The sequence below is a fragment of the Aythya marila genome, assembly GCF_965140915.1.
Source record: "Aythya marila genome assembly, chromosome: 11".
Taxonomy (NCBI): Eukaryota; Metazoa; Chordata; class Aves; order Anseriformes; family Anatidae; genus Aythya; species Aythya marila.
In genome coordinates, this window is record NC_139052.1 from 7,879,106 (window position 1) to 7,894,733 (window position 15,628).

At 38.5% G+C, this 15,628-nt stretch overlaps 1 protein-coding gene across 2 annotated transcripts in view; it reads right to left on the reverse strand.

Annotated features, from left to right (window-relative positions):
* The window catches only part of CIB2 (calcium and integrin binding family member 2), a 41,076-nt gene that overhangs the window by 22,565 nt on the left and 2,883 nt on the right, over window positions 1-15,628 (reverse strand). For both annotated transcript variants that reach the window (XM_082769366.1, XM_082769365.1), the window contains exon 2: window positions 6,998-7,032. Coding sequence is in view for 1 of the 2 variants with exons in the window: in XM_082769365.1 (XP_082625491.1) it covers window positions 6,998-7,032 (35 nt within the window). In the remaining variant the exon portion in view is untranslated. The remainder of the gene's footprint in view (window positions 1-6,997; window positions 7,033-15,628) is intronic.

Consider the following 15,628-nt stretch of genomic DNA (forward strand, 5'->3'; position numbering starts at 1 on the left):
CTTACCCCTGTAGACAGCAGAAACTGTTAAATCAACTCAGCTCAGTGAGCAAAATCAAAAAAAAACAAACAAAAAAAAAAACAAAAAAAACACTACAGCACCCTACATTTGGTTCTGCTATTTCATTCTACCATGTGAAAGTGTTTTACTTGGCAAAAATGGTGGGTCAGATTCCTTACTCCAGTTCTCAAGGGTGTAACACCCTGGAATCACAAAAGGGCATGTGCTAGACATGGCGGAAATGGGATCTCTCTACGCTCATAATGGAGCCTCTAGCTATACCTGAACAGACCTAAATGAATAAATAAAAAGATTTCTAAGCACCCTGCAGTGATTGTTTTAATTTGCTCTTGAGCTCGGAATGAAAGTCAGATTGTCCTTGAGGTCACCAGCGGGTATGCTGAGAAACAGAGAAGCTCTTCCTTGGCTTGATACACATCAATCACCACCATTAAACGTTTCGTTGCGACATTACAGCTAGCTGGGCTGCTTTTGTAATAAGAACTCTGCGCTAAAGGAGTGCTGAAAACAAAAGATAAAAGCTGGTAATGGCTCACTGATTAGACGGAAGCAGAACCTTTAAAGCGGCCTATAGAACCTAATACCTTAAAACATCTCACCAAGTCTGGTGCTGCCTTCACAGTACCAGTCACTTCATTTTTGGTATGGAAAAAAGAAAAAAATTATTCAGGAATATCTATCCTATTTTAGGCTAAATAACATGAATACATTCAAAATACATATGAATGTAACACCACAAATCATAAACACCCCAAAGAGTAAATTCTAGACTGCTCTGCATATTCACAGAAAACGAAGAGCAATATGGCTTAACTGGAACAACAAAGCAAGGCCTTGAGTGCTGATGAGCAGTCCCACAAGGAGCTGTACTGGGTCTGGCTGGGATGTTAACTTTCCCTGCAGCAGCCCATGCAGTGCTGTGCTCTGCTCTTGGAGCTAGAACAGCAGTGGGATCACAGCAGTGCTGTGTCTGCTGTTGAGCAGTGCTGGCACAGCATCAGGACCCTCTCTAACCCTCCTAGGGGGTGAGCAAAAAGGTGAGAAAAGAAACATCACCAGGGCAGCTGACCTAAACCAACTGAAGGGATATTCCATACCATATGTCGCACTCAGCAATAAAAGGTGGAAAAAGGAAGAAGAGGGGAGGGGTGGGCTCTCATTATGAAAACTTCAGTCCTCCTCCTGAACATCAGCTACACGCGTTGTTGAGGCCCTGCTTCAAGGACGTGGTCAAGCATCGCTCATTTGTGAGAAGCAGAGAGTAATTTCTTTCCTCTGCACTTCCACATAGCCTTTATTTGTTTTGTTTTTCCCTTTCCCGCTCACTTCTCCCATTTTCCCTTTAGTTAAATTGTTTAATTAATAATCATCTTTCCTTAATAATTATTTTTTCCCTTTAATTTAATTATCCTTATCTCAACCCATAAGTTGTTCTTTCCTTTACTTCTTCCCCTCCTCTTCGAAGGAGGGGGAGTGAGAGAGCAGTTGTGGTGTTCAGCTGCCTAGCACAGTAAAAGCACCACAGGAGCTCATAGGAGCCACACCTTGATCTAGCCAAATGTCGAACGTACAGAACGGAATAAACAATGAACAGCACATCCAGAGAAGCACTCCGTTGCTGTTCAGCTGCACTTTCAGTTTCCCACCAAAATCAAAGCTACTGGCTCTTGTTCAGATGTATGAGTGTCATGGAAAAGCTGCAGAACAGCTTCTGGGAATATGCAGGAACACAACACTTCAGAGATGAGCAGCAGCAGCAGCGATTTGTCTGCCCACAGCCCTGGGAACGGACAGATCGGCCCTTGTGAACTCCCAGAGATATGGATAGCTAGAATCAAAAGAAGCAACAACATTCAAGACAGAATTGCACAGACTGCAGGGAGAATGCAACATACTGATGGCAAAGCCAGCAGCTGGGAACTGATTTTCAACTGCTGCTAGTTGCTGTAGCAATGCAAATTGTTAGGGTGCACACGCACTTGTCCTAGAGCGCTGTTATTGCAGACAGTCAAACGTGGGGTCTGAGAGCTGGGGTGCAGATGACTCTGTATCCATAAGTCTGCCACACACAGAAAAAGTTACCGAAGCTCAAAGAGAAGGAGGTTCATGGAATCATAGAATATCCCGAGTTGGAAAGGACCCATAAGGATCATCAAGTCCAACTCCTAGGTTCTTCAGTTTGGGGCTGAGAAACGAGGGACATTCAGGGCTGTCTGCAACTGGTTAAGGAAAGATTCCTTTCAGGGTCTCAGAATTATGCCACCGGGCTTAAATGGCAAGGTTTTTATTCTCTTGGCAAAGCCCTTTTTCTCCAGAACTGACAATATGGGCACTTCCCCTTTCTGCACGTGGGCCCCAAACTTTTTGAAAGATGAGATGTGCTAGGAAAACAGAAGCTGTGTTCTAGCTTCTCCCTCCATCTGCACAGCAGCTTGCTCCCAAGGGAAATGCATCTCTGGCCCTTTCCCATATTTGTTCCCTTATAAGGAAGGCTTTCCAGACACTTGGAGGAAACCCCTGCTTTTCTTCCCAGCTTCACTCTCAGGCAGGTTTTGGGTTTTAAATCCAGCATATAGCTGGATTGGCCAGAATTGGCTCCTCTGTACCTTATCTTTTACCCCTCAAACACACGCCAATGAACACGCAGAGAAGGGAATGCAACGGAATTATAAATGTTCTTCTGCACGAGAAGGTTCAAAGCTTTGCTGATTGTCCAGATAGTGCCCAACTTGGTAATTTAGTGCCATATTCTTCTAGCAGCTGTCTAGCTAGGTTAAGTCAGTCTCAAACTCTACAATTCTAATTTACAGAGTTCATACTTTTTGGCTAGGACAGATATCCAAGAACACCTGTGTTTGAATGCTTGGGTATTTGCCAAATTGTACTAGTCTAGAGGGAGAAACAGAAACAGACGGGTTGGCTAGCAGATAAGCGTTATTGCTGGAGTAAAAGCTTGGCTGCTAGAAAATCAGATTTACATTTCTCAGGAGGAGAAATACTGCCTTATAGAAGACAAGCATTTGATCCCATCTACAATCTCAAGACAGGCATGTTATATAAACAGATTAATTATTGCCATCAATAACGTGTTTTTCCAACCTTTCTTCTTTCTTGTTTTTCCTCCACTAATCCTCTTATTCTTGTTTCTCTGGACCTTTTCCAGTACAACAAATCTCTTTGGAATGGTGATGCCCAAAACTGGACAGTCTGTTCACACTGAGGTCCCAGAATGACATGCTGACTAGAATAGAATTCTCCCCTTTTACACACAATGTTTAGGTTAACACACCTTAGAAGTACCCCCTGCTCCCATCCCTCCCCCCCCCCCTTTTTTTTTTTTTTTTTTTAAACAAAGGTATCCAGGGAGGGTGGGGGGGTGTCAGTTTGTTTTTTAAATTTGCTTAGATCAATTAATCCCCTTCCCATATATCTTAACTACTAATACCATTTACCATTCTGCATTGACAATTTTTTCTCCTATCTATTGACAGTTCGTAATACCTGACTGTATGAATTTCAGTGCAGACTGTTGGTGATCTTGGACCTTCTCTCTGATACACTGAGCATGGCTTTAAAAGGTAACGTTGATCTTCATAGTGTGTCCAATCCCCCCTCAGCTCAATGCTTCTTGCAGTTCTTACAATTTTTTTCAAGTATGTTCACTGGTACCTTAGCCAAGAGGTTAGTGCACTCATACAACAGAGGTAGAAAAGGACTAATGCATGCAGGAAAATGCAAAAAGGCTTTACAACAATAAAGATATGTTGCATCTGTTTCTTCTCTCTTATCCACAAGAGCAGTCACTCATGAAGGAGGAGATTTGCTTTTAGCAAATCCACAGTGGCTGCATCTGAGCACGTATTATGTTCTAGGCACTTAAGAGCTGATCATCCACTCAGTGGTCTGGCATCTTTCCATACACTGAGGTTGCGTCCTGCAGTCCTGGTGTAATCTCCACATTCTCAGGCAAAGCGGGGTATGCTTTCAAAGCCCTAACACACACCTATCAATAGAATCAGTAAGGATTCTGAACGTTTGTCAGCTGTCCTGTAAGTATTTTAGATAATATTTTGTCATTGATAGTACATATACATCTACATTATCCACAGATCTTCAACATGCTCTTGCCCTGGGCTCATTTAATGAGTTGTGTTAAGCACTTCTCCACGAGAATTTTTACATTTTTTGGTGATAAACATTCAACTGAAACATGATAAATAATTATTTGTTTCTTCTCTTTCACCAGGCATGATTATCTTTTCTGCAGTCCATTAACATAGTAGTTTTCCCTCCTCCTAGATCCATAATCATGGGCCACGATGATATTTTCATTTCTTCTTCACCTTAACTTAAATTGCACTATTTCCTTATAGTTTATAAACATACTTCCTTCCACACTTAGATTATCGATCAGGAGAACGTGTCCTCGACCCCTTTGACAGCAGCCTGCATTTATGTTGACTTAAACTGATCATGGTACCAAAGTCTTACAGTGACACTAGACTAAGCCAATCTAACATCTCACCTCCACTGAAATGTAGAGTCTTGCTCTCTTTTACTTTCCTCATTTTCAGTCCCATTTTCCTGTTCTGGTTCTTGTTCCAGCTTTAGCACTCACCCTTGAAAGAGCTGATTCAGCTCATTAAACCAGCAGAAGAGAAATTTGTTGTTTGGGCTTTTTGATGGTCTATTTTCCCGCACAGAAAGATGGATAATATCACTTAGCCCATTTCACCTAATTGCAATCTCATGCTGTTTTGCATGAGTTTAAAGTCATATAAATTGGAGCTGCCATATTTATTCCTTCATCCCCATCTAAGCAACCGTGTCCCTTTGCTTGTGTCATCACTACCACTCATACTAATAGATGGTGAGCCAGCCAGGGAGGCTGACTTCAGCCAAAAACTATTTGCCTTTTTTTTTTTTTTTTTTTGCTAAGTCATTTGTTTACATTTCTGTGCTTTTTAGAAAAGCAGCCCTTATTAAAATCTATCAGGGTTGTTCTAACTTAAATACTGTTTCCCACAGTCATCTCTTTACCGTACTTAAACTGGTCTATTTAAATGCCAGGTGATGACAACACCTCTCATGGACACCACTAGCTTCAGGAAGTATTCAGACCAGCATTTTCACTACAACAGAATGCAAACCCTACAACTAAGACCATTTTTAGCATTCTGGAGGTAAAATAGTTTGATTTATTCTTACCAGGAGGAGCTTGCAACCTCAACAATCAAGATAAAAGAAATATTTTCCTCATACTTAAAAGGCACAAAAATATTAAGACAGGCGAATTAAAGAGGCAATTTGTCAAAGATGCTTAGTTGCTTACATAGATTAGTGAAGGAGTAACAAAGTAAACCAACAACTTCCAGTTCTACAGTCCCTATCCCATGCATAGTCACCATGTCAAACTTTATTAGATAAATAATCATCATCTTGTTCTTAAGCAGCAGAACCTTTGCCACAGTTCGGTGCTCCTTCCTTTATCAGAAAGTCTTATGAATCGCAGTGACCTCCTCTACTCTGTCACACTTACCATGCGAGGACAAAAAATCATAAATCACCTGTCTGCAAATGCAGTTTCAAATTACACAGCTCTGAGACACACCCGAGAATACTGTTACATAAACATTCACAAATCCAGCTCATTTATAATTGCTATTTTTAGAACATTCTGAAACATTCAGTGCCTTGATATCAAATTTCAACAAGTTTTATTTCAGTATCATGCATCAAGAAAAAATCCAGAATGCATGTAAAAAACACCTTAGGACATTTCTGTGAGGAAATCTCTCTTCATTTCTGTCAGTCTTTACCTGCTTGTCAAAACTGCACATTGGAAACTTCTCTACTACTATTTTTTTTATCCACTGCAACCCAGAAAAAAAGAGAACAAAAGTTGCTGACTCCTCAGTTCATAGCCAGATTTCACGATGCTGTAACATTCCTGCTTGCCTATCATACAGTGACATTTTCTGACTTCAGAACATCTTTTCCTGAAATCTGCAGCATATTTTTCAAAGTACACTTTCTGTGTTCTCTCAGTTGCTCGTGATGGTGTGAGTTTTCATTATGGAAACGCTGTTTCCCAAATGTGAAAGTCTGTGTACTCAGATTAAGAAGTTTCTTAATTACATCTTCTGGGGAAATATTTGATTCCTTACTTCCTTTCTTTCATCAGCATATTACAGTTGTGTGTCCATTCTCCCCCTGCCAACATCTTGCTAGATAATTAGTTGTGTTTTGTGTCATATTCTTTAATTTGGGCCTGTATTTCACATGCTCTAGACTCCTATTTGTCCACAAAATTTTCTGTAGATGTACCTTAGGTGCACAAATACCAAGAACAAAGGTATGTAAGAAATTAGCTGAAATACCACCTCTATTTTCCCCCACCAAAAAATAAAGTAACCCATTAGTTTTCACCTCAACAGAATTGCTGAACATCAGTCTTACTGAAGTTTACTGCTAAGGCAAAGAACACCTCTCACAGAGACCAGATCTATTTCTGATCTCAGAGCAAAGCACTTTCCAATGTTTATGAAAACAAAGGCTGTTTCCCTGATACTGCTTATGTCTCAGAAGCTGAAAAAAATTTGAGAATCTAGAACATTATGAGCTCCTAAGTTACATGCCATATCATGCATTCTAGATACATGCCGCAGATGTAGTCTCACTCCTTATTAGGACAAAAATCCTGAGCAAAAACAAACAGAAAAGCAGCAAATTCTATTCAGAAAGTCACTGACTCCCTACTATTCAATGGCTTCTCCCTAGAAAAGCCTATGTTAGTGACGTTAACCCAACAGACATCTTTTGCTTACATACATTTACATATTATACATGTACCCTGAGCCCCATCCTACATTCATTTATGCAAAATAACTGGTTTCATTTGTTTTCCCCGCCAGTCAGAAAAAAGCAATTTTGTTCTTTCCATGTGATGACAGAAAAAATAATATAGTTTACTTACCGAAGGATTTCTTTCCGAGTGAAGAATGTGCAATCCTGTTAAAAAAAAACAAAATGTATTACCATACAATAGAAATATTGAAAGTGGGCGCAAAGGATTACTTTTTAATGTTTTGGGGAGAAAACTTAGAGCTGGCAGAAAAACATTAAAGATACCATTTATGTACCATCCTGTTTTGATTTGGAAAGCAATATATGCTATAAAGTAACTCTATAGAAAGCAATGAATGTTATAAAATAATTGAAATATCCTAAGGTGTTGTTTTGTTTTGTTTAAAGGGAAAGTTATGCCCTGTATTCAAACCTAGAAACACCGATGACAATGAAATACTGGATGATGAGTTCTGCACATTGCTCAGGCCCTGAGTTTAGAGAACATGCAAGTTTGTGTCTCAGAGTTACTGGCTGATGGGAGGGTGGGAGCGCCAGAGTGCTAGATGCAAGTATAACCAAACCACAACACTCCTGATGACTACCTGCTTCTCTCACAGGCCTGAGTGATGTGGCAGAGCATACGCTTAAGAATTCAGCTCCTATCGTAATAGGTTTTCTCCTTTAACACAAACATTTAAAAAATACATCCTAAAATCAACTAGTGACAAGACAACAGACAGAGTTGTTATGCTGTACCTATAAGCACATAGAGCTACTGCACCCTCACCCTGGTCCTGCTCTTCAGTCAACTGCTGAAAATGCATTTTGTCTCTAAGGTGAGAATTAATCTGGCTAAATGCCTGCTTCTTCAAAGGGGGGGGAAAAGCAAATGATCACAGCTAGCTGAAGCAATCAACCAGCTCATCTCAGGTATCCAGGTACAGTATCAGTCCTGCCTGGTATCAATTATTGAGTTTGCTTGCTCTCCTCTGCACCAAGCAGGAGCAGAAGCAGCTTTCCCTTCCGTGTATTGTGTAGCAGAATAGTGTTACAAGGCAGGATAGGAAGGCACACCGTGAGCTGCCAACAAAGATGTCACATTGTCTGGAACCGCACAAAGTGAAATAGGAGCCAGCTGGGTAAGTCTTCATTAATTCCAGCTTGTTCGCCACTTACAGTCAAACTGCCACTAAAGGATGCATCATTTACTAATGAAAGGCAGGTGCAATCTCACAAATGATGGTGGTGCCCTGAGCAGCAATCATCCTGTAATTATATAGGCTTGAGAAAACAGCAGACACTGTTACTTAACTAGAAAGCTGACACAGAACTGATACACAGATAAAGATGAACAAGATGAGTTACTCTTCACCTTCTAGAACTCTTGTGAGAGCACCACTAAAAACCACAGCAAGATGTCATAAACCTTTTCCAATGAAAGTCCACATTTAGTTGTTTTTTTTTTGTTTGTTTGTTTGTTTTAAATCTGAGTCACTTCACTTCTTTGACAGCAAACATTGTATTCCATCTTTAGTTTTATCAAAGGAATTTTTTAGTGCCGTAACCTAAAAACATGGACACTGGAGACCTTTATAACAAAAGACAACACAATCCTGTTTCCCTGTAATAGCAAGTATTTGCCTGACCACTGTTGCTGACTGCAGTATTCCAAATACGCCTGACAATTACATGGCATTGTGTGTTAGGGGTGTCACAAAATTTACAATGGTTTCTGAGACCACTTTCAGAGAGTTTAGAGCTATTCAATGTCAAGGCACCAAGGTCAGGACCCTGGCTTCTACTTCCAACCCACAGCAAGACCTTACACACCCCTTAAAAAATGCTTTGCCTGGCTGATCCTGAACAGCAAATGTAAAAGCCACGGCTCCAGCCTCTGAGAGGGAAGTCCAGCCAGCTCTCCTGCTTCTCTCAGCTAATTTCTGTTCTTCCTTTATGCTGACTTCATGCCAATGAGTAGTGTAACTGCATCAGAGAATTCAGAGAAGGAACTAATGTGTTTGGAAACTAACCATACAAAAAGGGATTCGTTTTCAGCTTGGATCACCTCCTTGTTGTGGCTTGGAACAATGTCACTAATTCTAGCACCAGTGTTGAGAGAAGAAACTAAAACAAGTCATTACTGGTGGGAGGGAAGAGGTATAGGACTACCCTTTTTGTTGGAAGCACAGCCCCAAGTTGGATTAAAGTCACCATGGAACCCAGGTCTAAATATAATTTCATTTTGTATTTGCTGTAACTCCATCAATTTAATTCAAATCTAATTAAAGACTTTTGGCCAGAGAAACAAGGAGGTGAATCATCCAATTTTCTTCTGGCTACTTCATTCATACAGAAAACACAAAATGATGGACAATAAATAGTAAATAAACATGTCAAATTAAGTCCCTCATATGGAAATGTGAAATGGGTCCTGGGAACTATGCATATGCCTACATCAATCTTCCTTTAAGCCATGAATATCACGGAACACATTGTTACCATGTAGACGGTATTTCAGTCTACCATTGATTTACAAAGCAATCTGCCTTATTCTGTTTGGACACTAAAGCCATGAGGAGTCCTGCTAGAAAAGCACAGGCTAAACACTCAAAGGAACATGACCACGGTTTTCATAATTAGTATCAGTTCTAGATTTCCAGCAAGAACTTATCCTGGAAATGAAGGCTTTTATTTCTAATGCTATACAACGGCCTGAAAAGCTACTGCTAACAGGAGGTCCCCTGTGGGTTTCAGGTTATTTAGGACAGAGGTCTTGCCTTGAAAGATTACCTACTCCTGCACTTGAGAGAATACCCGCTCCTTTTCTAAGATCAACTATCCCACTTGGTCTGTCCTTGCGCCCTCAGTAATTAAACTAATTAGAAGTGTGACAAAGGAACACAATTTTTTTTTTTTTTTTTTTTTTTTTTTGGAGATAACACAAATCTGCAATTACACGCTTCCTTATGGCTAATGACGACTGAAAAACAAAGCAAACAATTTTGTCCATTGATTTCAATTACATCATTAACTCGTATAATAGAACTTGATTCTCAAATGTGGCATTTAGGTAGCTTAACTGGTTCTTAAAATATTCTGCAGAATAAAGAGGCATATAGCTGGTGTGCTTTGGTTTTATGGGTGGCTTTGCTCTTGGCTGGTGGTGTGACCTTCTGCTAGTCACACAGTGTTGCTCAAAGCTAGATTAACAGTCTCTGCTCTTAAAATTTCCTTTATAAAACAGCACAATGTAAAGAGTTTAGCAAAACCAGAACTGGCATTTTATTCTTTGACCTACTATGTCAGGTGAATGCAAGTTTAGGACAAGATGGTAACAGACAAACACAGCAGTCCACTACCTTGTCTACTAGTCTGTAAGATTTCACTGCAAGCTCCTAGATCAGTTCTGCTTTATGTCTAGCTCTACAGGGATTTGAGCAAAAAATAGGAGTAGAGTTAACAGTGCTAAGAATGCTGATTAATCAGCATTAATTTTATGTAATGTACACATACAGAGTGTAATGTGCAGTATTATTCTGGAACTGGACCACGTGTAATTTGTTCTGCAAGATCTACTGGCTATCCCAGAGAGCAGAATGCAGTTTATGAGTTTTAGCAGTCCACTGAATAAAAGATTATCACTTACCACCTTTAGAAGCAAAGATTGTTGTGCATAAAGCACAATTTTCAAATAAAATTAATTGCACATAGAGAAGGACAATATTTATCTGCAGGATGGAAGAGAAGAAAAACCGGATAACAACCAAATGAGAAAAGGGCAGCACTCAAATGTGCAAGTCTATTGCAAAATAGCATTTCATACACCCATTATATTTCTCTTCAATAACAATAGTTGTATAATTGTGTAATTTATGTGCATAATTGCAGAAGGGCAGGATTATTCTGAACCTGCAACAGCTTCATCAGAACATTTTATAAGTAAATAAATAATACAAAACAGTCCTAGCAATATAAAAGTCGCTTCAAATTAGAAGGAATCTCAAACAAGAGCCAACAAGCCACAGATAAAATAAACCAACAAATAACAGGAACTTTAAAATTATCCTCAGGGCAAGATAGATTAGATACTTCTAGCTATATTACTGAGCAGCTTTTAAGAAAATGACAAGTACTGAATGCTGCATTTTAAATATCAACATTTTAAATATATATTTCAGGGGTTTCGCTTATAAAATCACAAATAATCTTTTGCACTGTGACAGAAGTATTCAATGTGCCTAAGAGCATTTAAATGAAATACCAAGAAAACATCACCTTATGAAGCAATCAGAAATCAAAAGTTAAGAAGACAAAAGGTGATGGACAAAACCAATCCTCATATAGGTAGATGCTCTATTATTAATTCTACTCTTGTAACATTTTTACAAGTGCAGTACTTTATTATTTTTGGATTCTAATTGCCATACAAATAAGAGTGGTATAGAGCTGTGCAAGACTGAGGCATCAATATATTTATGTATCTTCGTCACTGTAAATACAAAGTTACTGGAAGCCAATGAGGCTAGCACGAGCCTGGAAGTCGCACATCTGTGCAAGTACTTCAGTAAATCCCAATTTAAATGCTAAAAAAAATATGTCACAATCAGTATCTGCACTAGTAACAGTACTGCTGTATGGACTTTTATCTTGAAAAATGCTGGTTGCAGCAGACAATATCACTGGAGATTTTCACATTCTCTTTATTTGTAATCATGTTGCTGAACTACAGCCAGAAAACCCCTAAAATCCCCACCAAGTTTCAGTAAGCAAAACCTGCAGCCACAAGAAATAGTTTGTGTATTTGTACTGAGGCACTGGAGTAGAAACAGCTAGACATAAGGAAGTACTGATGAAGAAGCAAACTGTCAGCAAATTTAATTTGGCTCAATCCGTATATGCACCAAACAGTAACATGAAACCGGAATCAGACTACAAGATAATTTCACAAATGCTTCTTCCATTATTATGCTACTTAAAGTTTGCACTTTAAAAGCAATTCTTTATGAAACTGAAAAGTGCTTTTAGCAGAAGGTCCTGTAGGACCTGTGACAAGTAGGCTTTTTGCACTTTTGCCCCCAAAACAGTACATTTTCATCACAGATCCTGACCAAGTCAAGCACAGCTTTTTAAAAATCCAAAGACAGCTTGATGACCTTTTTTCAATTTATAAATGGCATTTACTGACATATAACGTAACTTTTTTCTTCTGGTTTTGCATATTTCACGATATATAGCCGAATCCCACTTTGACCTGAATTTTAGTACAAGGAAAAAAGTTAGCTAATTGACAAATTCTTGTTTAAAAGACAATAATGTTATTTTTTCAAATTACTATTATTTTTTGCAGTATTGCATAGAAGACAACCAACCAGCATAAATACCACTTTTAGTGCTGTATTAAACATATGGGGAAAAAAAATCTAGTAATTAACAAACACAAAAAGAATTGACTTAGAATAAAAAGAGTAATACCTGGTATAAAATATTTGCGCCCTACATTCCCTAAGTTATGTCTATTAAGGAAATAACTGGAACACAATTTGTATCAAATTCAGACCACCTTTTCAAGTAACTACAGCGAAAGCAGTGAGATTGCTTGAGGAGTAGTTTGTTCAAACTCCAAGTACAGCTTCTACACATTCCTTACTCAACGTAATCATGTTTCTCAGTGAGAAATGCAGCGCACTCAGGCCAATACATGGACCTGATGTTACTGCTTTGGTTTATGTCTTAATTTTCTCCTGCTCCAATTATCATCATATAGCACAACTCAAGGTAAAATTCCAGGTTAATTTATTTTTCTCATTATGGAACTTGGTATCCAAAAGTTGTCCTGTAGACAACTTTTAAAAGCTTAATTTTAAGATGTTATTTGATTGCTAACACTTACCTTTCCCCTAGTCAGACCTTGGTTAGATTTTGCATTTTATGTAGTAAGACAACACAACAGTCAAGTACTCTAAGGGCACAGGAATAAGAAATCCCTGACAGAAATAATTTTTTTACATGGCTAACATTGTAACGAGGTGAATCTCAGTGAGGAAACAAATGCCTGCAAAAGCCTAACTCCTTATATTTCCCTAACGTTTCACTAAGCCTATGCCTATGCAAATTTAAAGAGCTGTCAACTAGAACAGGAGCTAAATAAGTTTCCAGGTGATATGACAAGGTGTTAGAAGATTTGCAAGTTGCCAGTCCTTCTTTAGTTAATTTCCTTCTACCTATTCTGAGTATAAAAAAAAGAAAACAATGAGAGGTTTAATGTTACTGAGTTCTATTATTCATCTCCTTCAAGAAAAGCTTCAACTGACTCTCCCATCATCACTCTTTTAGGAGGCTAATTAAAACATTCTTCTATTTTAAAACATTGGCGCACCTTGCAGCTGACCACATTTACATTTCATTTAAATACAGAGGTTGTGCTAAAAGGTGACCCTTCAATATGATCATTTATATATTACAAAGTTTTCACGTGGGCATTTCTGAAAAGTTTAAACAAATCAGGTAGGGAGCGTTATTTTATTTCTTTAATATCATATTGATGATCTGAGATTACTGTATGCTAGCTTTTCATGCAGGTGATTTTTCTGCAGCTTAACTTTTACTCCTGAAAACTAAAGTAATTCGAATGTGGATTTACTGTACGTTAAGCAGATTAACTTCTCACTTTTCCATCTTCCTCTTACTATCGGAAGCATCTCCTATGAAACAAGCTCTTAAAACATAACCTGAAAAAAGACTTCACTGCTAAAGTAACATTCAAATGCTGTAAATCCAGAATAACTTGTGTTGAAAGACAAAAATTGTGCAAGTTACCACGAAGTAATAAAATGACTTAAGCAAATAAATTACAAGTCTAACCATCAGGAGAGGGAGTTTTTGAACAGCTTTCTAATAGGTGCTGTGAGGAATAATAGAAATCTATTTCATAAAAAGGATAAAATTGACTCTCTTGCTTCTGACATACTTATATGACTCAGTAACCCTGAGTTCTATGATAAGGAGCAGAGCACCAACTCAGAGACATCAAATTCTCAAGAAGTTGCCTAGCCCCCATTTGGGATAAGAAAAGGAGTAACCCATCTTTCAGTTTAAAACTTATTTTTAAGTATATACCTGGCTGCACACTGGGGCATCTATATGCACAACAGGTTGTTGCAAATCATGTTTTACTAATGCTAATGAACTACAAGTCCTCCTGTAACAGAGAAATCCCACAGGCTGACTCAATCCAATCGCCCTAACTACTGCAAGGCTTTGAGATCAATTACCCAGCATTATGAAAGGCAGGGGCTGCAAAAGCCATTAGAGGAAGGCAATTTCTAGATGAAGAATAATGAATTAGGGATGACATTTCGGCTCTTGCATTTGCCAGTTTATGTCAAGAAGATAACATTAATTACATTTGGATTTTGTTTTGTTTCACTGCAGTTGGGCTCTGTTCTGTGTTCACTTTTACTGGTAGCAGAAGACAGACATCAGTGTTTTCAGAGATCTGTGATTTCCCTCTTGCCTATCTCACAAGGATGTAAAAAAACAAAAAAAGTCTATTGAGAACTTTGGCAACCCAGTCTGCAACTGGTGCATTACAGTGAGAGACTGCTGGTGAGGATGAGATGTGTAAGGAAATGGAAATTAAAGAAGCTGTCATTGTATGAAATGTGAAAATGGAGCAAGAACAATGACAAGTATAAAACCCTGATACCAACAGAACTAGGAAATTAATAAGAATATTTAACTTATGCCTTATTTTCACAATTGGATAACATTTTAGAGCATTTTTAGCCTGTATCCCTAAACTGACTTGATGTGGATAAATACTTACACCTGTGAAATGTCCACGTTAGCACTAACTCCCCCCAAAAATTGGTATTTACACTCGTAGTTTCAACCACAGGGATAGAAGTCAAAGTTCACAAAGGCAAATATAACGTTATTTACTTCTGTGTGCCTTGGATCTGTCCTTCAGTTATCAGGAGAAACTAAATGTTGATTTCCCACACTGTTAATTCTGTCTGTATTTGTCACTTCGTGTAAAAGAACAGAGCGATGCAGCCAGCCCTGTCTGCATCTCAGAACAGGTACTCAGTGCTTCCGTCTTGAGCATACTTCTATTTTCACATATTGCCTCACTTGCTTTTTCATAAACTTGTTCTAAGCGCCGACTGTGCAGAGAGCTTCTCTCAAAGCATTTCAGTAAGATTTAGAGTATGCTAAAACATGAATGAAGACTGGAAATTATTTATTTTCTCGAGGAAAAAATCAGTTAAAAAATTGATGTGACAAAAATAAAGTGCCACCAATAAACTATCCCCAGAAATAAGAAGTGTAATTGTTCTGTCAAGAAAGAAACTACCATCCAGGAGTGGATACAAGCATAAAAATACCTATTTTAGATTTACATTAGGTATATTTCTATGAGTCACTGTTAGAAGTGAAACTAGATGTGTCCTTTTATTTCCCCTCACAACTAATACAGCAAAGTCAGCACATTAAATAAAAATGTTATAGATACTCTTCTTTACAAAATGCTCAGTAAGAAGATTGCACCAGAAATTCCCCTTAAGCAAGCTGGTCACAGATTTCACGCTGTTTCCCAGCCAGGACATGAGCGATTTGACTCCTCTGTACACAGAGAAGGAAGAATTAGACTGGGCACATTGAACAACCCACCCTTATAATATAGGTATGGGGAAGGAACAGTAAAATATATACATGCAAGCTAAAGAGCAAATTTTTGTTTGTATTTGCAAAAACA